At 43.6% G+C, this 25,295-nt stretch overlaps 1 protein-coding gene across 4 annotated transcripts in view; it reads right to left on the bottom strand.

Annotated features, from left to right (window-relative positions):
- Positions 1–1,093: 1,093 nt before the first annotated feature.
- Positions 1,094–25,295, bottom strand: part of IFT52 (intraflagellar transport 52) — a 35,341-nt gene continuing 11,139 nt past the window's right edge. For 2 of the 4 annotated variants that reach the window (XM_082669615.1, XM_082669613.1), the window contains 8 exons: positions 22,171–22,297; positions 18,746–18,832; positions 17,375–17,443; positions 13,105–13,259; positions 9,113–9,200; positions 7,995–8,103; positions 5,754–5,899; positions 3,711–3,972 (listed from right to left, as the gene is read on the bottom strand). In XM_082669615.1, the coding sequence (XP_082525741.1) occupies positions 3,925–3,972; positions 5,754–5,899; positions 7,995–8,103; positions 9,113–9,200; positions 13,105–13,259; positions 17,375–17,443; positions 18,746–18,832; positions 22,171–22,297 (829 nt within the window). In that variant the 3' untranslated portion in view covers positions 3,711–3,924. Of the gene's footprint in view, positions 1,262–3,710; positions 3,973–5,753; positions 5,900–7,994; positions 8,104–9,112; positions 9,201–13,104; positions 13,260–17,374; positions 17,444–18,745; positions 18,833–22,170; positions 22,298–25,295 lie in introns of those variants that run through there. The other 2 variants (XR_014297667.1, XM_082669614.1) reach the window with 2 other exon arrangements.

The raw sequence follows: 25,295 nt of genomic DNA, 5'->3' as shown, positions 1-25,295 counted from the left end.
GGATCGAACCCGTGTCCCTTACATTGGCAGGAGGATTCTTAACCACTGCACCACCAGGGAAGCCCCCCCTCTTCGTTTTGATACCAACATTTCTCTGATGAGAGATTTTTTGAGTTCAACAAAGTCTCCAACAATTTTTTTTTTTGCTGCTACCTGCTAGGACTGGTACTACCACTTTATTGTTGTTTTGTGTGTATGTGTTTTTTTTTAAAGAGTGAAGTTGAAACACTTGTTTGAGTCAGTTAACTTTTTCATTTCAAGTGGTTTATGTGCCAGAAAAAGTATGTGCACATAGGTGAACAGCATCTGGGATAAAGGGCTCATGTTTGAATTTAAAAACAGCCCTGCTCGTTATCTTAACCAATTGTTTAGACTTAACTTCACTAATACTGGACCAATCTGACATTATACATAGCATCACCTATGAAATATTCTTGCCAAAAATGTTTAATTCAAAGCTAGCCTTTTATGTCTAACTTCCAGTATGCAGGAAATAAAGGAGATAAAGGGACAAGTTAATCAGATAAATCTATAATGTGGGACACCTAATTTAGTCTCTTCAAAAAGGCAATGTCATTTAAAAAAAAAAGGAAAGAAAAAGGAACCAAAGAAAGGGGTAGGCAGACTGTGTATTGGATTTAAAGAAACTAAAGAGACAAATCCAATATGTGAAACTTGACTGGATCCTGGCTTGAAAAAACATCTATAAAACATTTTGGGGATAGTTGGGAGACATCTGAATAAATATTAAATATTAGGTATGATAATGGTGTGTTGTAGTTATACACTGATGTATATTAAGGGGTAAAGTATTATAATGTCTGAAGTTTAATTTCAGATGTTCAGTAAGAAAAATTATACACACATCAAGTATACATGGCAATATGTTAACTTTTGAAAGTAGGTGGTGGGTACTGGTGTTTATTGTACTATTCTTACCACTTTTCTGTATGGTTCAAGTTTTTCATAAGAAGTTGGGGAAAAACATACATCCTTGCCACAGTCACCCATAGACGAAGGGGAAAAGGCAGCTGACGCATGGCAGGACAGGCCTTGCTTCCTCCGAGGAACCTTCTCGAGTCAGTAGTGTGGGGGGAGAAGCTCCAGGTTAGCAGGCAGGCAGTGCTCCTCTGGACCTAGGTTTCCCTAGTCCTCTGTGTCCCAGTTGGAAAGGGAAGTTGGATTAGATTCAGATCCAAAAAGTTCCTTCTAAAATTGTAGGTATGGGACTTCTCTGGTGGCGCAGTGGTTAAGAATCCGCCTGCCAATGAAGCGGACACGGATTTGAGCCCTGGTCCAGGAAGATGCTACATGCCGCAGAGCAACTAAGCCTGCGAGCCACAATTACTGAGCCCTTGTGCCACTACTGAAACCCGTGCACCTAGAGCCCATGCTTTGCAACAAGAGAAACCACTGCAATGAGAAGCCCGCGCACCACAATAAAGAGCAGCCCTCGCTCGCTGCAACTAAAAGCCCACACGCAGCAATGAAGACCCAACGCAGCCAAAAATAAATAAATAAGTAAATTTATAAAAAGATAAAAAATAAAATTGTAGGTATGAACACGTAGATACAAAGAACAGAGTAGTGGTTACCAGAGGGGAAGAGGCAGGGGGGAGGGCAAAATGGATAAAAGGGATCAACTGTGGCGACAGATGGAAACTAAATTTATGGTGGTGAGCACACTGTAGGAAACAGAGGAGTAGAAATGTACACATGAAACACAGAATGTTATACACCAGTGTTACCTCAATAACAAAACTGTTATCTACTGCTGCATAACAGTTTACTCCAAATTAATGGCTTAAAACTGCCATTTTATTATGTTCATAGATTCTGTGGGTCAGGAATTCAGGAAGGTCAGAGCAGAGACAGCTTGTCTCTGCTCCATGATGTCTGGGAACTCAACTAGGACAACTCAACAGACTAGGGGTGACTTCATGTTTGGAGTCCTCTTCATTCACGTGTTTAGCAGGTGATGCTCGTACAGGTTGGGACCTCTGGCTGTTGGCCAGAACATCTATACGTGGCATATCCACGTAGCCTATCCAGGTGGCCACAGACTTGTATGGAGGCTCCGAGTGCCCCAAGTGAACCAGGCAGAAGCTGTATAGCCTTTTATGACCTAGCCTCAGAAATCACAGTGTCAGTAACATAGTGCCAGATTGAGAGGGAGGGAACAGAGATCTCACCTCTCAATGGCAGGAGAACCAAAACCACAGCGTAAGAGAAGAGCACATGGGATGGGAGGTAATTGTTGAGCACATTTTTGGAACGTATTCCAAATACATTTCCATGACACTCCCTGCTGTTCCAGAGCTGCTTGTTCTCAGCTGGCCCCCAGGTCTGCCCTTTGAGCAAAGTGGCCTCCCCCATCCCTAACACTGTGTTCTGGCTTGGCTACTCTGAATAAGCCCTGCACTAGGGCTTCAGTGTCAGAGAATGGAAGCCTGCAGAGCCTTAACATGAAAAAATCATTTGAAATTCAGGATGTGACTTGAGCCTTTCTCCCCAAGGTTTTAAATTTCCAAAAATGTATAAAATAGATAACTAATGAGAACCTACTATATAGCACAGGGAACTCTACTGAATGCTCTGTGGTGACCCAAATGGGAAGGAAATCTAAAAAAGAGGAGATATATGTATATGTATAACTATTCACTTGGCTGTACAGCAGAAACTAACACAACACTGTAAAGCAACTAGACTCCAATACAAATTTCAAAAAATGAACTTCCAAAAATGTTAATTCCTCGACAGACTATTTTCCTGGCTTCAATTATCCAACTCCATGTGAACAACTCAGGTCTCGAGACTGGACACCTTTCCTAAGCCTTAGTTAGGTATTTCTAGCTATTTACTGGTTATTACCACTTGCACGTATTGCCACTGTCTCAGCTACCTCCTATGCTCTGCAACAGCTCACACCTCAGAATCCCCGTCTTCCAAAAACTCCACCACTGTCCCAGGCAGTCAGGCTCAAAATCTTGCCAACCTGACCTCTAACGCCCAGACCAAATCTATTTCAGAATGCCACCTTTCCTACAACAGCATCTTAAATCCGCACTCTCGTTACTTCCTCTTGGAGTTATATGACACTCCCCCTAAGGGCCTTCCTTCCAAAGTTCTATCTTTACAGAACCCACCAGCTAAGCTATTCCCATTGCACCATACCCCTTACACACTGGCAGTGGTTTTGCAATCTTCTATCTGGCTTTCAGGCTTTCCCCAAAGCTGGTTCCCAGTGTCTCCAGTACATTTGCACAAATGCTGTGCATTTCCACATCAACTGCTCCATTCAAGCAGGTACAGTCTCTCCCATTGTCCTTGGGACAGATGATCACATTTTGCCCTGCATTATAACCTAAAACGATGATAGAACTGAGTGGCAGGAGCTCAGAGGAGAGGGACAAAGTGTGGGTGAAGGCAACAGCCTCCAAATGGTTGTGCCTGTGTGCAGCTGGGAGATGAAGGAGTGAGTAAGCTATGTAAAGAAGATACCTATCAACTATTTTACCTTTTTCATTAGGTACAGTGGGGCAAACAGACTGTGGGTTAAGTTTGTTTTCTATCCTTTTGAGCTAGTCCAAAAGCTGTACAGTATTCATAAGCTTGAGAGTTATTTATGCTTCTGATAAAAGAGACTCAAATCTAGAACTGGAGTCGAAAAAAAAGACTTCAATGAAAGACTGATGCATAAATTATAAAAATACAGATTCAAACAGGTTTAATTTAAAAAATGGAACATACCTTACAGAAGTTAGAAATGTTATCCCTCTCTGGGCACTATAGAAGATGCACAGACCTTCCACAGCTCATAGAAGAAAGACTGTATAGACAATTTTGATAAAGAATTGAGGGACAATTCAAAAAGTTTATAAAGAGAGAATCTGGAGGCAGAAAATCCTTGAAGAGGCTTGGTCCTCAGAAATTGTTCTGGAATGCCGTTTCACTTGTATCAATATCATGTTCCTGGATGAGGGAATAAGACAGAGAATTTTAGAATTTCAGTTCGAAACCTGAAATGTGAACTCTTTGTTGTTTTGGACTTTGATTAGAGATTCTAAATCATCATTGATTGGGACACATAGCTAATCTCTGGGCTTTAAGGCTAAATCCAGCCCGAGGATTAAGTTTTCACGACCAGGACAGGGCTTTGACCACAGCCCACCACCCACCATGATGAATGGGGAGCAAATACATTTGAAGGTACTGATGCAGACACCACACCAGACTTCTTACCTTGGCCTTAGGGGCCTGACCCTGCCTTGCCACCAAGGTAAGTACTGCTGGGAATCTACCTGGCCCCCATCCCACATTTCAGTGCTGAGCAAGTATACCAATACCTTGCCTCTGAGTTGCTTTCCTGGTACTGATCTCAGAGCACTCTAATTGCTCAGATGTTCCTGTCTCGCTCACTGCATGTAGCTCAGGCAGACAGCAACGACAGCATTCACCGCCACAGCCCTGACATCTAGCAGCAGGCCGGCACATACGAGGCATATATTATAGTATGAGTACACAGCAGAGCCAGCTCCCGCCAGTAGTGGCTCAGATCCTAATCAGTCTTTCTGTTCAGCATCTAAAATCGAGTGTGTGTGTGTGTGTATGAAAGATGGACATTCTCTTTATACTGTTTTATAGTCCTTTCCCCCCACCCCATTCACTGTATCATGAATGTCTTCCTAAGTCCTTAAACATCCTTCTAAACATTCTTAATCTTATGGATGCACCCTAGGTACTTGTTCCCTACAGATGAAAGTTTTTCTTCAATTAAAACAGTGCTTCACTGAGCATCCTGACTGGTAAATCTGCACACATTCAGAATATGTATATATATTTTGGCCACGCCACATGGCATGCAGGATCTTAGTTCCCCACCCAGGGATTGAATCTGTGCCCCCTGCAGTGGAAGTGTGGAGTCTTAACCACTGGACCACCAGGGAAATCCCAGGATTATATTATTAAGACAAATTCTAAGCATTAGAATTGCTGGGTCAAAGGCATATATATATTTAGGGCTTCTGAACGATATTATAAAAAATATCTCCATAAAAGTGGAACCAGCTTATTCTCTCATCAGTAGTATATAAATGAATGCCCATTTACCAACCTTGGTTGGACATTTAATTTTAGAAATCCTGTCCAGGGATACGCAAGATGAAGGCCAGGCATAATTTTTAAGTTCTTGGTCCTCAGCCCTGGGCAAGATGATTTCTAACATAAGGTGCTGACCTCACGTCCTGCTGCTCCATCCTTGGTTCAGTTATCTCCAGCCACACAGGCATTACCGCTGTCCCTCAAGCCAGGCAGAGCCCAGCCTTAGGGACTCTGCACAGGTCTTCTCTCTGCCTGTGACACTTGTCCCCCAGCTATCTCCATGGCCAACTCCCTCAACACCTTCAAGTCTTTGCTCCCATGTCAGCTTTGTAGTGTGGCCTATCCTGACCACCCTATTTAATTTAATATCACCACATTCAGCACACTGATCCCTCTGACCCTGCTCTACTTTTTAATAGTGCTTATCATCTCCTAGCATCCTATGTGATTTACTTATATATTACGTTTATTGTTTACTGTCTCCTCCAGCTAGATATATGTCCCAGAAGTGCAGGGAACATCACCTGTTTTGTTCACCTAGTAGCTAGTGAAATGCCCGCAGAATGAATGGCATGGAACACGAGAAGTCCAGTTTATGGATGATATCACCACTGGAAGGACTCCCACTTGAGTGGGCCTTCTGGGTTCTGTACCTGGTTCAATTTCTTGAATTCCACCACTTGGAAGAAGATGTGCTCGAGGATATGTTTGGCATCTTGCTGGTCCTTTGGTAGTTTATTGGTGACTCCAAGGATGTCACCACACTTCCTGATGTAGAATTCCAGGTCTTCTTCAGTACCTAAGCACAGCTGGGGCAGTTAGGTTCACCCGTGACTCTGCCCTTCCCCAAGTACAGACTTACTGTGGTTTGGGTATCTCTGTCAGGTTCCTACATCTCTCAAGATCACTCACCTCTCCCTTGGGTAATGTGACCAAAGGACTTAAACAGTGACAAACTGTAGAGATCTCTGATGTGCTGTTTTTGTAAATTAGGACAAAAGTGTGACACTCCTAATTAGAATAAAGCTAGCCAGGTTCTGGCTCGCTATCACCAGATCTGGCATTCCTACGTTACAAAGAACAGGACCCACCAGCGGGGAATCAAAGTACCATTCTCTGATTGCCGCAAGGATCATTATGTGAAGGACATATGCGTATTTTATTTATATTATTTATTTTAAAAAAATTTCTTGGCCGCACCACGCAGCTTGCAAGATCTCAGTTCCCTGACCAGGGATCAAACCCGCGCCCCCAGCAATGGAAGCGTGGAGTCTTAACCACTGTATTGCCAGGGAAGTCCCAGGGGTATTTTAAATAGCATTTACTATAGCAATATTATAGGAAAGGAAATAAAAGAAACAAAAAATCATCCATAATTCTCTGTGTAACCATCCCCAGTCCTGTATCAAGGATGGACAGCCATTACTGCCCTACTTACACTATACTGTAATTTCTTTTCTTCCCCTCTGATTTGCATTTTTAAAGTTATGATAGAAGTGTTCTCTCACTCTAGCTCTACCCCCACCAATACTTCCTAGGGTAATTACTGCCATGTATGTCTACATGTCTACATATGTGTAAAAACAGGGGATCAAACTATAATAGTTCTGTAAGTTGCTGTCATCAGTTAACAATGTAACATGGACATTCCAGTCAAAGCTTATGCTCCACATCTTTCTTTTAACAGATGTATAATATTCCACTTTGTCTCATATTTTTTTAAACCAATTCTCCTACTGATAGACTATTAGACTGTTGTTGTTTATTTTCTGAATGCTACAATTAATATCTCTATATCTTTTCTGTTATGCATTTCTACTAGGATTTCTGCAGGATAAACCGCTAGAAACAGAAACGCATGGTCAAAGGGTCTGATCCTTCACAGGTCTATTATTCCCACTGGACTAATTACTAGGTCTTGCTAATTTCTGATTGCCTAGCACCTACCACAATGCCTGGCATGGAACAGAGATGCAGTAAAGGTGTCTGACATTGAACTATTTTCATTTTTGCACATTCCTTTCTGGTCTTCGAGCACATATAGATGTTCACATAGTTGGGATCCTACTCTAAGTGCAGTTTTATATCTTGCTTTCTTCATTTAGGAATCTCAGTGTCACCCCCTGGCCTTTGTAAGCCTCTTTTATAATGACTACATATTGTCCCACTGATTGAATGTGGTGCAATTTACTACCATTTCCCTGTGAGTGAACACTAAGGCTATTCCCAACTGTATTTTATTTTTTAATAAGTAATGTCGTAGTCATCTGTGTACCTTCATTTATCTCCCTAGGTTAGATTTCCAGGAGTGGGGTCACTGCCTCAATTTTCTGTCTCCGAATCCATGTGTGCAGGCCCACCTGCTGTGCTGGAGGAAGGGCATGTCAGGAGGAGCACGGGGCTGAGAGTCGGGAACATCACTCACCCTGCAGCTGTGCAGCCCGGAGCCTCATTTCCTCACCCACGGGTCAGGGTGGGCACACTTGAATCTCTCTAGAATCCCTTCCAATTTGAAGTCTCTGTAATTCTCTTGGCCCTGACTGAATTTTTTTATTCAGCGGCTCCTGTGACCAATGGCCTAGGTTTGCTAAGAGGCAGCCAGAGTCAGAATTCATCCTGGGGTCACCCAACAGGTCAGAACTAAAGACACACAGGAATTAAAGCTGAGACCCTGGCCTCTGCCTGGCACCATGTTCTAGCTCACTGAGCTAACTGACCCCTAGGGAAACAAGCCACATCATTCACATGAAATAAACAAAAACTGTGCTTTTATACTTCCATTCACATTCTGTTCTCCCTAAACAAACTCTAAGCTTTCTTTCACGGCAAATCTCAGAAATTCACAATTTATAAAACTCACAAAAGAAAACAAACAAGAATTTGACCACACTCACACTTATTGGTGATCTGAGCAAGCCGGGCCTTCTCAGAGGAGAACGTCTCATCTAAGTCAAACAGCTCCAGCGGAGGGGGTGATAATTCCCTGAAGCTAGGAGGGAAAACCTAAAAGGCAATAAAGTCTTTCATGAAAGAGCGCATCCAAAGCCATAACTGACGGTGATGAGATGTAAGGAAAATGAGACGAAGAACCGCCCAGCGCCCATCACCTCCTTCCGCCCTAACCCATGAGGCCACGGCAAGCAATACGGCGGCCCAGTGCAAGCAACCCAGTAGAACCAGCTCCAAGCACGCCGCCAAACTCGCCAAGCTGATGTACCAGCGCCCTTGCATGTACCAACTCATGCAAGGACACACAGCTTGGGGCTTATCCGGCTTATTTGCATTTTGTGCAAATTTGTGTTGAACACTTGATTGCATGAGTCGTTTCTCATCTGATGATGAGTTCTCCAGGGACAGAAATTGGGGAAACAGATGTAGATTAATGTAGAAAGTGCTGAACTTATAGCCAGAATTTGCAGGTATGAGGCAGTGGTGTGCTGATAAATGTTGAGCTATCACTCGAAACGAGAGGCCTCATCTGTAGCATTTGTCATTTCCTGTTTTGTAAACACTTCCACTGTGGCCGATTTTCAGGTTACCAAGGTGAAGCCAACTGGCTCATAACCTTCCAGAATGTGGTGGGATAAGACAATTTTGAAGGCAAGTGGAGCTCACGCTGGACTGGAATGTTGAAAAATAACCTATAGACACATGACTGTCCCCTGGGCTCTTAGAACTGTGCTGTGAATCTGAGTGCCCGTTGCCTGGAGAGCTCAAAGCTTTCTAGCACAAAGCTCTTCCTCCTTTTCAGCCAGGTGTTCTCATACATGCCCTTCAACCCCACAAGACAGGAAACGTTTAACAGCCAGAGAGGTCCACACCCGTGATTCCTCAGTTGGGAACTACACCAAATGGAAGTCCCTGTAGAATACTAACAGGTTTAGTCTCTATGCATGTTTTGAGCCAGAGAAACATGACCCCATGAGGAAGCCAGCCCCACACGAGGCCAGCTGGTGAGGGAGGGGCAAACAGCGGGGCTCCGCGGCAGGATGCCCCCCACACACCCACTGACCGCTGGCTGAAGGGCTGGCAGCGGCGTCTCAAACTGAGGTTGGATGAGCTGGAGAGGTTCATGTTTCACGTTTAGCTGTTCGTGAGCCCTGTGTTAAGAAGAAGATAAAAAAGCAGGAATCAAGATGAGACACTGATGCAAAGCATGTCTAACTGATCTCACGGTGCTCGTCTCCAACGATCAGGAGGCTCAGCACTTTGGCAAAAAAAATAAAAATCACACAAAATGTATTGTTACACGTAATGTAATGATCCTTTCAGGAATCTTCTCTACTGCAACAGACGGCATGACTTTATTGAGAACTGAAAGGGAAAGTTCATTCAAGTTTCCTATCGGGCTTCTCCTAAATAGCTTTTAATTTTTACCCACTGGACACCGTGAATCCTGTAACTCACTGTGTCTCCTTATTTGTTTTCACCGTCAAGAGACACGAGTCAAATCTGCAGTCTGCTTCTGGCGACTGAACAGATCCACAGGATATGCACTTCTGTGTGCTCGTTCACTCCACAAACATCTACTGAACACCTACTGCGTACCAGGCAGTTTTACCTGCCAGGAGTACGGCAGCAGGGGAAAAAAGAGACCAAGGCAGGCCCTCATGGGACTGACATTCTAGCGGAAGAGAGACACACAATAAACAAAAGCCAAGATGCCAGGGATTAATAAGCATTAGGAAGAAAAGCAAATCTGGAGAGAGGGACAGAGACAGGGAAGGGGCAGGGAGTGGGGCTTTGCCAGAGCAGCCCTGAGTGAGGGGAGGGGCAGGTCAGGCAGTCTCCCTCAGAGGCGTCCCAGGCAGAGGCCAGAGCAAGAAGAGGGAACGGGGAGCGAGACATTTTCACGGAACAGCAGGGCAGCCAGAGCAGCTGTGGCGGAGTGAGAACGGCACGAAGGAGTTAATGGAGTCAAGGGCTGACCTTCCCCCACGGTAGTTTTTTTATTGCAGCTTCCCCTTTGCCTCCGTCCTCCCAAACCTTAATTTGACCTTCTGCATCGGGGTATAGATTGTACTAGCTCTGTGACCTCCTCTGGGAATGAGGCAAATTAAAATATACTCACTCACCCAACTTAAATTGTGTGCTCAGTTGTGGCCTTTCAAAATTCATCTAAGCAAGCAAATGCCAAGGGGTGTGGACAAAGTTCATGACTGTTTCTCTGTAGGGGTGCTTTGAGAAAGGAGACAGGTCTATGACCGCAGAAAGATGGCTAGCTGAGCTTATGCCGTCACCACCTCCACTAGTCCAAGATGCTTGGGAGGCGTCTATCCTAGCAATGAGCAGATGATCCCCACGGAGAGAAGAGAAATAACTTTTCTTGAGCATCTACCACATGCCATGTGCTGTGCCTGACCCTGTGGGAGGCACTTATTTAATGTAATCCTCAAAACAGCCCTGGACAGTGGGTGTAATCTCTTACAGAAGAGGAAACAGAGGTATAGAGTTGAAGTAGCTCCCCAAGGTCATGTGCTTAGGAAGCAACAAAGGCAAGGTCAGAACTCAGACCTGGCTAATCCCTGCCAACCAGAAGCCCCGCGACTCAGTCTACCCAGATGGCAGAATTAGAGGCAGTTCTAAGCTAAAGGTTCTAGTACCCACACACAAAGAACCCTGATGCCAAGTCCTGGCCTTGGTCATTCTAGCCATGACATTCTGTTTTCTGTCCCTAGGCAGAGCTGACTGTGCTGAAGCCCTGTGTAAATAATAAAATAAATTCCACTAAGTCTTCCCTTTCTCCACTCGGCTCACCACCTGCCCAAATCATCCTCCTACTAGTAGCCAACATGTACTTGATGGGGGTGGGGAATGGGTGGAGAAGCTAATCTTAAAAGCAAGCAAAACCTAATTCAGAAAGATGATCAATATGGGAAAAGGGCAAGAATAAATGCCACTGCTACACACAAATCTGTGAAATGGGGCTGCTCTATATTCCAGAATACTCTGGCCTGACCTCTGGTGGTGCATTTTCACCACCCATGTCTCACTCTGCATCCCACCATGAACTCTGAGGGCAGGGACCGCCACACTGTTTGTCTCTACCTCACACCCCACAGGCATCAATAAAGACCGGCTGGACAAATGAAGTCACTTCAGAGCAATACCCTACAGCTGACATAAATATTTAATGACGAATGCAATTTTTATTCAAAAAGAGAAACTGCATTCAAAAGTTGTTACATGCGAATAAAAATACCTAAGAGCTCCATACAGAAACTGTAAACCAGTAACTCCTGCCCTTTGCTGTGGTATGAAAGACAAATACAATTAAAGGAGCCGTCCAAGCCTCTGAAACATCCACCACCTGACTCTGCCGACACTAAAACAGCAGACAGTTCCAATCAGTCCCTCATTCAACGCTGAAGAATGGTCGTGATGGCCTGGCCCACCTGCATCAGGAGAGAAGCAAGTCAAAACGGCAGAAGCCGGTCGGACTGGAAGCAGCCAGCGGAGCAGCCTGATGGAACCTTTGTTATCCTAAGAAAAGCCCTGAGTTAGAAGGAGAACATCAGAGCTCAAAACCAAAGTGCAAATGAAGAGCCAAATGTGCAGGCAGGACTTACAACCTGGCTGCCACCCGCAGGCCGCAGGTGGTGAGGGGGTGACAGAGATGCCCCGGCAGCTCTGGGGGTGTCAGTGTTGTCCTCTTTTTCAGAGACTCTCTAACTTCCTACAGTAATAAATCTCCAGATAATTTCTTCCCAGGTTCAGAGTTAGGAGCGGCTGGATGCAAATTCAGGTGCCACCAAAACCTAGCCGCGTGACCTTAAGCAACTCGCTTACTTTTTCTGTGCCTCAGTGTCCTCATACGTAGAACAGGGATAATAACTGTATTGTGATTAGTACATGATAAAGCAACGTACATAAAAAAATTAACACGGTACTTGTTAGGAGTCAAGGCTAAATGCAGTTCAAATGGCAACTAGGAATGAACTTCCTTGCCTGGACATACCCTGCCTTTGCTCAGAAAGCAACCTCCCTGCAGAATGTTCTCTCCCAACACCCCAAACCATCTCCTGAAATCCTCTCACCCCTTAAAGTGCGCCATCCATCAGAGGGCCAAGCAGACACAAGCCACCCAGAAATGTTTTTTGAAATCCTCAATGCCTGGCTAAAACGGCCCCTCTTTCTTAAAGCCTTCCCTGCTCACCCCAGTCAGAATCGAATTCTCTTTCCTCATTATGCCATGGCCTCCAGTTTTACATTTCACGTTTAGCATTAGATTAACCTTGCATCACAGCTTTTGTCTGTCTCCTCCATAAAACCATACACTTTAGGTACAGTGCTCAGCACAGTCAGAGCTCTATGAGTGCTTGATGACCCTGAACATAAGTACAGGGCCAGGACGTTAGACAATCATCTGTAGCTGTGCCTTCAGCCTTTGGTTTATCCAGATGTAGATCCTGTGCCAGGCCAGAGATGCTCAAAAGTGTTAGGCCCTGCCCCTGTTGTTAGGGATGCAGAACACCACCAACAAAGCCGGCATGAAACAGAGTCAAGGACTGGCCTGAAAGACACTCAGGCCTGGCTTGAGATCCCTGCTCCCACCGTGGGAGAATCCTTTCCCTCTCTAAACCTCAGTTTCCTCAGCTGGAAGTGAGGCAGGTAACTCAGAGGACCACTGAAAGTATTAAATGAAGGGACAGTGTGGAGTGCTTACAGGGTGACTGCCCACCTCGGTTTACTGAGGGGGGTCTCTGGGACGTGGGACTCCCTGTGCTCAGATCAGGAATGTCCTGGGCAAACCGGAACAAGTTGGTTTCTCTAAATGTCCAATACAGAGCCTGGAACACAGCAGGAACTGACAACTGCTGGCAGTTTCCTCTGTATCGAGCCCCGCCCCAAACTCCCAGCTGTCTCGGCCAACCTCCTCACAGGTCTGAGAACACGTTTTGCACACCGCACTTGCCGTGCCCCTAACTCCCGCCCCCAAGGCTAGTGTTTTCAAACCGAACACTCAATAGCGTGCAGAGCATCTGAGGGAGCCGAGGTACTGACTTGATGACCTTGGGGAGGGAAGTGGTATCCAGCTGGTAGATGGACAGGTCGAAGAGGGTGGTGAAGTCCCGAGGGTTCTCATCGCCCTCCTGGAGACACACTCGCAGCCGCTCGGACAGGGTGGCCGTGTCGGGCAGCATCATGTAGTCGGAAATCTGAAAGCCACAAGAGGGTTCCTTTCAGCATAGCAGGGGCAAGAATTTACTCTGTCTGGTCTCCAGCGCCTCAGGTCTAAATCTGCAATATTTCTACTCTCTTGCTAAGACATCTCACTGTTCATGATCACTGACAACTAAAGCTTAAATAAGCCACTCTCGGTGGAAAGAAGGACAAAGGTCACCTGGGTAATCCCCAACGCTGACAAAACCCAGCTCTGCAATGATTCATGCTGGTCCGCACACAGCTGAATATGGCTGGAGAAACGCACAACCCTGCTGACTGGTCTCCTTTTCATTACACACTGATCTTGAGTGCTCAGCCATCAATTAAATTCTCAAGATCATTCCCTTTTCCCATTCTCGTAGGCAACACTTTCCTTCTGTCACTTCAACCATCTAATATGATTTTCTATCTCTTAATTTTAGCTGATGATCTTATTTTCTACATCAGTGAGAAAACAGACACAATCATAAAAGAAAGTCCACAAGCTACCATTTCAACATCTATCCTCTCTCCACCCACTAGCATCTGGGCCGTACACTCTGCTTTCTCTCCTGTCCTGTGTTCGAACCACCTGTGACCCCAGCACAGGCAACCCCTCCTTGGACACTAGACCCCAGCCCTTCTCACCTAGCTGAGGACATGCCTGCAGCACTGCTGAGAACCCTTAATGATGACATGTGCTGTCTGTTGGTAACAGTAAAAGACCGGGAAAACCTAAATGACCATCAATAGGAGACTAGTTAAATATACCACAGTACAAATAATGGAAAATTCAGTTTTCAAAAAACAAAACAAAAAACAATCAAAAGAAAGCTCTTTATGAATAAGTACAGAAAAACCTCCAAGACATACTGGTAATTGTGAAAAGCAAGGTGCTAGACAGTGTATATACAAAGCGTACACAGCACCATTTGGGTAAAACAAGGGGGAAGGAGAGCATACACATATGCATATTCATCTCTCTATAAAATCTCTCTGGAAGAACATACAAGAAACTGCTAAGACTGCTGTCACTGGGGAGGGGAACCAAGTGGCTGGGCAAAGACAGAAGGAAGACTGTTCATTGTGTATGCTTTTGAATTCCAAACTATGTGAAGGCATTACCTAGTCGAGCAATAAATTGAAGTTTAAATAAATGCATGTTGGCAACCAGGAGTCTTGTGTATTCCTAATTTCCCTTTGAACTGCATTTAGCCTTGACTTCTAACAAGGCCAACTTGGTGATAGTTTTAAAAACTGGTCTCTGAAGTCACCCACAACATACTGTTCCACATTCTCCAGAGCCAGCACTTGGGGAAACGTGCCTGAGCGTGACGGAAATGAGACGTCAAGACACACAGGCTCACTTTTCCCTATATCCCAAGCGTCGAAAACTCCCCCAATTCTCAAACTTTTTTTTTAGACAAGAAACGGGGGAGAAGCATCAACAAATAAATGCCCTTCCTAGCACTATTTGGCTGTTGTAGAGGCTTCAACCCTCTAATAGGACAGGGATGAAGGTGAGAGCAGTAACAAGGGTGCTGACTATGGCAGAACATACACTCGGGTCACGGCACAGAGGTAAGTATGGGCCCAGCAATCCCAAAGGTCCCGTGGCTGATTCTTAGCTCCGCACAGAAGCCTGCTACAAAATCCTAGTTCAGACAAGTAGCAAGGACTTAGATGTCCAGACAGAAACATAAAAAGAGTGCTCCCCAGGGAGATCAGCTTGGCGCTTTGTGACCACCTAGAGGGGTGGGATAGGGAGGGTGGGAGGGAGACGCAAGAGGGAGGAGATGTGGGGATATATGTATAGCTGATTCACTTTGTTATAAAGCAGAAACTAACACACCACTGTAAAGCAATTATACCCCAATAAAGATGTTAAAATAAATAAATAAATAAAAAGAGTGCTCCCAAGACCACTGGTTTTCATGACTTCCTGGCAGATTTTGAGGTTAAAACTTGTTATGTAAATTCCTTCAGCTCTTTATCAAACTATTATTTTATTAAATATCATTTGAAACTGGGCTATTGTCTGGGTTTGAAACCCATTCCCACATAATAAGATCTGATGTGAAATCACAGGAAGTTTAGATTTTCAGAATTTCTTACTGTACAATGTTACTGGGTCCAGTGTTTTACTTTCCAAAGCCTTACAATACAAAGAATGTTTTTCACCAGGTCTCACAACTGGAAGATATATGAAACTGCACGGTTTTAGAGAAAGGCCTTAACAACACTCCCCTCCTCTGGTTTCTACTGATGCTTCTTCCCTTTGGAACCAGCCCAGTGTCACACGTGGTGGAGTGTGAACAACAGAGCAGTAGAAAAGGCTCAGGCTCCAGAATCAGCCTGAAGTGGGCGTTAAGAATGGCTTGAGCAGGTATTAATCGAAGTGGTAACCTTGAAGAATTTACTTACTTCAGCTTCCTCAGCTAGAAAACAGGAATGACAGAAACTTAGCAGGAGCAAAGTGGCCACACAGGACAGGAGCAGACGCAGCACCTCTTAGTGCTGCTTCCCTCGACCCACGACACTCTAAGTAGGATTGGCGGCTGTCAGAGATGCCGTCCACTCAGAGTTGGGTCCTGTGAGACCTGCAAAGCGAATTCCTGGCTGTACCCCAATTCTTCTGTTTTGGGGGCGAACATCACTTTTCAGGAGAAATTTAAGCAAAATTGCTCCACACTTAATGTTTCCATGTAAGGGAGTATTTTAGACATAGGGCTCTCATGTTTGCTAACCCTAGTCAGCCCCTGGGTTTCCCAGAGAAGTCAGTCCTCAGCTGAGGGCAGGAGCAGTCAGTGGGCAGCCATTTCTGATGGCCTCTGCCCACCTCCTGCTACCCATCGCCAAGAAATCACTTTCCTGACATTTCAGAGTTTAAGAAACACAGAACTAAAGGAAGAACGAGTAGACTTTGAATTAGGAGACCTGGGTTTGAGTCCCAGCTCTGTAATTGCTTGCTCTTTGGGCATATTACAATCCTGAAGAATTTCAGTTTCCTCATCTGTAAAATGAGAATCAGACCATCTACCTCCCAGGGCTGCGGTGAGGTTTAAACAGGAGGATTTATGTGGAAGTATGTGATATACAGTGCTTGGTAGATAATAAATACAAGAGTTTTTTTTTAACGTCTTGATAGATATACAGCCCTTTTTACAGCCTTTAGTTTAACAAGTAAATTTACATCTATTCATTTAGGCCTCACAATTATCCTGTGAGACAAAGAACACAGGTATTAGTGTTCCCAAAACTAATGAGAAAACTAAGATGAAAAAGGTCCGAAATAACCTGCTTAAGGTCCCAGGGCTCATGGTGGAGTGGGACCTAGAATGTAGTTACTGGTTCCTAGTCCAGTGCCGGTCTCACCACTCTGATTTGTCTGATAAGTATTATCATAATGCCCTTAGGATTGTTATTCCTAAAGGCAACAAAATGAGAGTTTAAAACTTAAATTCTGATGATCTTTGTTTCTTCATGAAAAAATTAATTTTTTACCCTTCATATTTTTGAAAGAAGTATTTCTCTAGAGATACTGACTCTGAAAGTTTGGGCCAGAGGGCATACATTAAATTAAATTCCAATTATTACATATACAGAGAGAGGCTCCCACCCCACTGAACTCTACGACGAATTATATAATTCATTGATTTATTATTTTTTTACAACATGGCCTTCGTCTTGCCAAAAAGCATCACTCCTTGGGCTTCCCTGGTGGCGCAGTGGTTGAGAATCTGCCTGCTAATACAGGGGACACAGGTTCGAGCCCTGGTCTGGGAAGATCCCGCATGCCGCGGAGCAACTGGGCCCGTGAGCCACAACTACTGAGCCTGCACATCTGGAGCCTGTGCTCCATAACAAGAGAGGCCGCGATTGTGAGAGGCCTGCGCACTGCGATGAAGAGCGGCCCCCGCTTGCCACAACTAGAGAAAGCCCTCGCACAGAAACGAAGACCCAACAGAGCCAAAAATAAATAAATAAATTTAAAAAGCATCACTTCTTGCCATCTGTCTAACAGATAAAGTAAGAGATAGATATTCCTTTGGAACTGTTAGAAGTGGTGCTGAGAAGCTGGACCCATTTTTCATTTCAAAGTTTTTTTTAATGATTCACAACCTCCTACCTCTGGGTCCTCAGCATCAATCTGGTTTAGGTGGATGTCTCCTGTTGTGAGCCACTGGAAAACAACATCCTAAATTAAAAAAAATAAACACAGAATTACCCATTTGGTTATTTGAGAAAGCTGAGGGCAGGACTAGGGAATTAAACCAATCAAGAAAAATGATAAAGGGAAAGAGAATACCCACCAGTGATTTGAAAAAGTGTAGCCACCCTTATCTTGGTGAAATAATATGAAAACTGCAAAGTTTTCCTTACCCTAGTGCCATTTTTATTATTGGAAATTTATCATTTATCTTAGGGCACTCTAACCTTTAATCACCAGCCAGAATTTATTAAAATTTGTTCATTGTTCTGAAACAATCCCTGTGTAATGTGCTGATGACAGTCTGGACTTAAAAAGTACAATATAATAAGATGCCCCCAGAATGTGATAAAGACGCTGGAACTTCGTGTAGATTCTACAGGAACAAGATCCTTTTTTTTTTTTTTGGCCGCAGCTCACAGCTTGTGGGATCTTAGTTCCCCAACCAGGGACTGAAACCAAGCCCTCGGCAGTGAAAGTGCAGAGTCCTAACCACCAGACCGCCAAGGAATTCCCAGAAACGAGATCTTAAATCAATCTCTCAATAAGACAATAATCCTTAAGGCTGAAGGAACTTATTTCATTAATGAGAAAGCTCAGTGGGACCTTCTCCCTCTGGTTGAGTGAGTCACCGGCATCACGCCAACATCCAGCTCTGGCCTGCACCCCGTCACCCTTCACAGGACATGTTTCCTTTGCACTTGCCATGCCTTTCCCTCCTTCCCCGCCTCAATCAGGGACAGTCCTATCATAACCCCTCCTAAATCCCACTGTGCTGGCCAGCCCCTCCCCCCACTGACACCTTCCCTGCCTTCATTCAGGTCCTTGTTCCTTCTCTGCCAGCCTCCTAACTGGCTCCAGATTGCCCTCTCCCTTCCATCTTCTGCATTCACAGATCTGACTATGCCCAAGGCTGCTGGACACTCTACAAGGGCTCCCCGTGGCTTTTCGAAGAAAGTTTGAGTTCCTAGGCTCTATACGGGAGGCCCGGCTTGGGTCTGCTCCTCCCCACTTCTCCAGGGTGGCTCCCAGCCCGGGGTGGTGTGCTTAGAAACACTCGCCACGTCCTTCTGGATTTACTTCTCTGTCTCTCACATTCTCTCTCAGGGTCCTATATACTTTTTTAGAGCAGAGACTATGCCTGAATCATCTTTGTATCCTTAGTGCCTGGTGTATAATGGGTTCTGAATAGCTGGTTTTAAATGACTAGATGAACGCAGCAGTACTTTTTTTTTTTTAATGACAGGAAAATCATACATATTATTCATTAGATAAAAGAGAAGAGCTTACCATGATTTTGCTGTTTTCTTCTTTATCCAAATATTGGTCACTGAACATGTGACATGAGCCAAGCACTGCCAGTTTCCCACCTTGGTTCTGTTGATGACAAAGCAGTGTCAGATATTCAGATCCCAAAATGTACCACGTGCATTTCAGTCCCCAAACACTTATCATTACAACCATGTGAGCAAATGTCTTATACACTAAGAAGTGCCAATCCACATGGGTATTTTAATGGTCTAGAAATGTCAATTATCATAACACCTATATTCCAACCTGCTTCTCAATTTAGACACTTCTATACCCTTCAATTTGACATTAATAGAAAGCAGTGTGAATTCGTTCGACAGTATTTTCCCATTGTTAGTGAAATTATAAATGAATATCATAATCTTAAAGGAAAAAACAGACAAATCCATAGATAATCTATAAAGATTTAGACATTTATGAATACCAAAAAACAGTATTTAAGATCCAAACAGAAAACTAAGCCACAAGCATGAAAAATTCACAAAAGAAACAACTGGTTAATAATAAAAACTTTAATATTAGTAATTTTAAAAAATCAAAACAAAGTACTTTTTCCTATCAGATTAATAAGAAAAACATGACTATAAACAGTGTTGGTCAGGTTTAGTGAAGTAACTTCTTTGACACAACGTTGCTGAAACTGTCAACAAACGCAACAAAGCAGTATAAAATATACCAAAAACTCTGCACAACTTTATAGTCATAATCACAGAAGATTAGAAACAAATCCAAATGTCCACCCACAGAAATATGGTTAAGAATAATGGAACTTCCCCCAGTTGTTAAATTATATATTAGAAAGGTTTCTCAATAATATGGGAAAATGCTTCTGTCATAACATTAGGCTAAAAAAAAAGTGTACCATCAATTGTACAGCTATTGGAGCTTAAAGCCTGTGAGGCAAGTAAACAAAAATGAGGCACAAGCAAAAGTGGGAGAAAATGATCAAAACGTCAGCCTGGGCTGCCTCAGAGCAGTGCATCTCTGCATTTAAAAAACTTTCTACAATGAGCATATATTATTTTTGTAATGAGAAAACAAACAGTGCAATATTAAAAACACAAAATGAAATCAGATTTTCTAGCAACATCGCATACAGAGAACAGGCACAACTGCAACCACGCTGGGAAAGAATGACACCTAAGCAGAGTTGTTGAGCTACAAATGCACAAATTCTGTAAATAAAACAAAATTTGCAAAACAAACTCTGACCTGTCCCACATTAAAAGCAAATGCTTCAGAGGAAAAATAATACGATTACTATACCATAACCACTGCAAACAGATAGGTTACTGAGAATAGGAAGTGAATTGGGTGGAATTCTATAGAAATAGCAGGGACGTGACTGAATGAACTGGGCTGCGATCTGAATCCCTGTAGGTGAGTAAATACCTACACCTCTACTCACAGTCAGATTTATATTATCTTTTCCTTAGTATACAGTTGACCCTTGAACAACATGGGTTTGAACTGCATGGGCCCACTTACTAGCGCATTTTTTTCAATAGTAAAGAGTACTGTACTATGCGATCCGTGGTTGGTTGAATTCTCAGATGCACAACCGCATATACAGAGGACTGACTCTGTAACACACAATTTTCCACTGTGCAGAGGGCTGGCACCTCAAACCCCTGCACTGCTCAAGAGTCAACTGTACTTTCTTTTCCCTACCTCATTTATTTCAAATAGATTATACATCATCCTTTAATCCTTTTATTCTGTCCTGACTGATTCTACCATTGTCTTCAGCTTCCTTTTCCAGCATCTGTCTATACTTTGTTCCAATTAAATAAGAGTATGTCTACTCAAGGACCAATTTGCTCCTTCAATGTTAATGAGTCTATCCCAGTAAACCAAAGACCTAGAAAGGACCATGATAAGCTCAAGGAAGGCAATGGCCCTGGGCAAGGAGGCAGAACGCCCCGGTGCTAGCCTGGCGCTGCTATGGGTTCCCGATGGAGCCTCTCCCTGGGATCACTGCTTCATCTCACCAACAAGAGTGACAGGCAACAAGCTCTCTGAAAGATTGTGTTTATAAGGCAGGACTGAAAGCCTATCGGGAGGAGAAAATGGGCTTTAAATAGCTAGGCAATGAGCACATGATAATCTCATGCATTCTAGAAGAATCACCACACTTAGCACAGAATTCTGTACCCAACAGATGCTCCATAAAAATCCACTGCTTAAGCCAGGTAAAATCTCTGTGCACAGTTAGAAAATCAAATAATTATAACAGTTCTAGTATTATACTACCAGAGGCCCCTTAAGATGGTGTCTCATTACTTTTGTGCCTATAAACAGACATTTAATGTAAACAGTTATTTCCATGTCTTGAATCATTTAACAACATGTTAATTTGGTTTTTTTTGGCCGTGCCGTGGGGCATGCGGGATCTTAGTTCCCGGACTAAGTTCTGTGTGTTCTTAGTTCTGTGTGTGGAAGCACAGAGTCTTAATCACTAGACCACCAGGGAAGTCCAATAACAGTTTAATTTTAAAACAGTATTTCCTGCTGTTTAGAAGAGACTAACTACCATTAATAGCTATACCAATTTTGTCTACATATCATCTTTCAAACACAGTGTAGACATTTATTTACTTCCTAATAAAAATGACGTCAGAGCTTTTAAATATAAGAGGGAAAAGTAATACTTAGGTCCCACAAAGAAAAACAGAATCATGTGTAGCTAGAGACATGCAAGTCTCTGGAGAAAAACTGAGAGGTCAGCTGGTGAATTCCAAGTCTTGGTAGACAGATGAAGGTGAATTCAGCAAACATGAATTAAAAGGCAGTGGATATGTGGGGTGATAATGAGGATGGCTGTGTCCTCTGGGACCACCTGTTCCCACATTTTGTGGGGTTTCCAGGATGAGAATTGAACAACTAGTCTTCTGGTATGTTTTCCTGGGACACACTAAAATACCAGCAGCACAATTCTGCGCACTGTGGTATAGGCTGCTAACTCAACCTTTCTCTGAATGGATTCTCTTATACTGAGGGTGAGAGCTGGTAGTCAGAGACAGTTATACTACAGTGGCCTCATGCTACAGTGGAAAGGCTTTGGATCTAGAATAAGAGCTAGGTATAGTCTTGATTCCATCAATGACTGGACAATCCACTGTTTCCCCATAAGTAAAAGGTAGTTCATTGAAATCCTACTTCACAGGACTATTGTGAAGACCAATGAGAAAATATGGGAGTTCCCTGGTGGTCCAGTGGCTAGGACTCCAAGCTTCCACTGCAGGGGGCATGAGTTCAATCCCTGGTCAGGGAACTAAGATCCCACATAGTGGCGCAGCCAAAAAAAAAAGAGAAAATATATGAAACCCCACGGAAACTAAAGTAGTTCTTCCTATTTCAGTAATAAAAATTACACATCCACCCTTATCTAAGAAAGGCTGTACCTTCGAGTGATAGAAAGCCAGGATGGGTCTGTTAAGTGGGAAACAGACAGAGCCTGTGGACAGAACAGCCACTGCTGGTTTCATGACACTCAATGTGGCACCAAAAGGATAGACAAAGGTGAGAGCCCTGAAAGAAATAAAGAAATATTCAAGGTTTTTTTTTAATGAATAAAAATTTTTTGAAGGTAATCTCAGTGTTTCTCGAGCAAGTCACAAACAAACAAAATACTCTATAAGCTTTGGTTTGTTAACTTAAAATTAGTATCACTCTAGCTACAGGTTTAATAAAGCATTTTAAGAAATGTGAGTATAAATTAACAATTTACAATCGTACGTGTAAATGACTGTAACTGGAAGAACTAAAGTAGCCCAACGGAGGAAGAGGAAGAAGAGGGGGCCTCATCTAAGAACTGAACCAGAGCCATACATGAGCCTGCTCTGTGTAACAATGTCTTAGATGTAAATACTTTCCTCTCCCTTATAAATTTGACTGATGTTATCTCTAAGAATGAGTATCTGTCATCAGAAGGGTATGCTACCTGTTGAGTGCTTATATCAATAGAGGCATATATTTATCCCACACTGGACACTTTTACACAGACCTGCTTTGGAGTCCCTCCTCTACTCTCCACTGTCCTAGCAAAGACTGCGAGTGTCTTGAGTGAATCAGTACTTGGGGCAATGTACTCCTAGAAAGGGTGTGGGATGGAGGGGATAAGGGTGGGGTGCAGACCTAGAGGAGGTCAACCCCTGCAGGAGGGGCTAGGGTTTTAGTGAAAGAAAAATGGAGCTCTGCAAAGGTATTTGTTTGAAGGAAGTGTCCTCAGAAAGGAAAGAAACGAGAATCTTAAAACCAAAGCATACAACTGGAAACCGGGGCAGGAGGGGAGGGGGAATGGGCAGAGGGAATACCCATGAAGAGTTCCTTATGAAGATTTTAATTTTCCTTTCTCTTAGACCATTCTTTTTAGCTTAAGTTTTAAATTATTTCCTTCCAGTGTTAGTTTTCCCCATCCCTTCAGTAAAGTCTCACCTACTGCTATGACTTCTGTGTCTCACCGTGGTTGAGAAGTGGTACCTGCCCCATGTTCCCCATTCTCCTCCTTCCGCCCCTACCCCAGTAGTATCCCAGTAAGGGGGGTGCAGCCCATGATTTCCAGGACAAGAACAGAAAAAAATGAGCAGTTGCCAAGGAGGAAGAAAAGGTAAGTGGGAGAAACAGTTCTGTGGGTGTCAGGGCACATTCTTCCCCACACCTTCCCCAAACGCACTCAAGGGAGATCATTCTTAAGGAGGAAGGTAGAATGATTATATGACAGAAATTGTCAAGCTATTATTTACACTCCTCTATTTCTTTTATTATTACTAAGAAATCAATCAGACTGACATTTTGATAAGACTTTAAGCATAAGGTTAAACACCCACCCCCAACACAAATACAGGAGTTTTTCTAACCAAGTGTGAATGAGTAAGATTAGCTGGGAGAGTATACTCCTGGAAGAGGGAGCAGATATGTGAAGGCCCTAAGGTGAGACAGAGCTTGGCATACTTAAGGAATCAGAACAAAGTCAGTGCGGCTACGGCTGAGTAGGAGAAGGAAAAAGGGACATGATAAAAAATGGGGCTAAATGAGAGCTTGAGACTCCATTAGGTCAAGATATTTCAAAGCACAAAGCAGGACTGCTTATCCCACCTCAAAGCCTCCCAAGACACTGTGCTGCTTCCGGGATGACCCAGGAAATTAACAACCTGCCATCTGCCCTTCACGACAACTACTGAGAAGTAATGATGGTCACATCACAGGTAAGGTACAATGCCCTCTATCTTACAGAGCACTTCCACACGTACTGCCACACTGGAGTTTCCCAAGAACTTTGTAAGATTAATACTGTCCCCATTACACAGATATGGCAACTGAAGCTAAGAGTTACTTTGCCCTGGGTCACGCTGCAAGTAAGGCATGAAGTCAGGAAATTCTAAATCCTTCTAACTCCAAGTCCACAGTTCTTTCACTTATTCACCAAGAATCAGATTGTGATTCTTGAATGTCAAAAATGTCAACTTATGATATATGTTGCTATACATTTTCCTCTTTATGACTTTACCTTGGTTTCATACTAAGAAAGGTCTTTTGTACTCTAAGATTACAAAACATTCACCTATAGTTTCTTTTAGTGCTTTTTATGGTTTCATTTTTAATATTTAAAGATTTAATCCATCTGAAATATATTTTGGGGCGTGGCATGAAAATGGAAATGTTTTTCCAAATGATTAGCCAAAATTATACCAGGGCGTCCCTGGTGGCGCAGTGGTTGAGAGTCCGCCTGCCAATGCAGGGGACATGGGTTCGTGCCCCGGTCCGGGAAGATCCCACATGCCGCGGAAAGGCTGGGCCCATGAGCCATGGCCACTGAGCCTGCGCGTCTGGAGCCTGTGCTCCACAACGGGAGAGGCCACACAGTGAGAGGCCCACGTACCGCAAAAAAAAAAAAAAAAAAAAATTATACCATTCATTCCCCAATAATTTGAAATGTCACTTTAACTATAAACTAATAACCCCTACCTTCCACATATTTTGGATCTCATTCTAATTTTTTAATTTATTTTTCACTATTTCTGTATTAGTATCACATTATTCTAACTACTAGAGCTTTGTAATATGCTTTAATTATATAAAAACATTCAACTTCTATGGGGCAAAATACCCCAAAGTAAAAAGGTAAACTGGGAAAAACATTTGCAACCCATGGAGGTCTTATAATTGAATAAGAAAAAACAAACTATTAATAGAAAAACAGGCAAAAAAGCAGTGAGCAGGAATTCACAGAATAAATACAATCAGCCAGTAGACTTTAAAAGCCATCCCATTCATAATAATCAAAGAATTGGGGCTTCCCTGGTGGCGCAGTGGTTAAGAATCCGCCTGCCAACGCAGGGGACATGGGTTCGAGCCCTGGCCCAGGAAGATCCCACATACCGCGGAGCAACTAATCCCGTTCACCACAACTACTGAGCCTGCGCTCTAGAGCCCACGTCCCTAGAGGCTGTGCTCCCAACAAGAGAAGCCACCGCAATGAGAAGCCCGCGCACCGCAACGGAGAGTAGCCCCCGCTCTCCGCAACTAG

This window comes from Grampus griseus, assembly GCF_964374135.1.
Source record: "Grampus griseus genome assembly, chromosome: 14".
NCBI classification, from domain to species: domain Eukaryota; kingdom Metazoa; phylum Chordata; class Mammalia; order Artiodactyla; family Delphinidae; genus Grampus; species Grampus griseus.
This window is presented reverse-complemented; position numbering and strand designations above follow the sequence as displayed.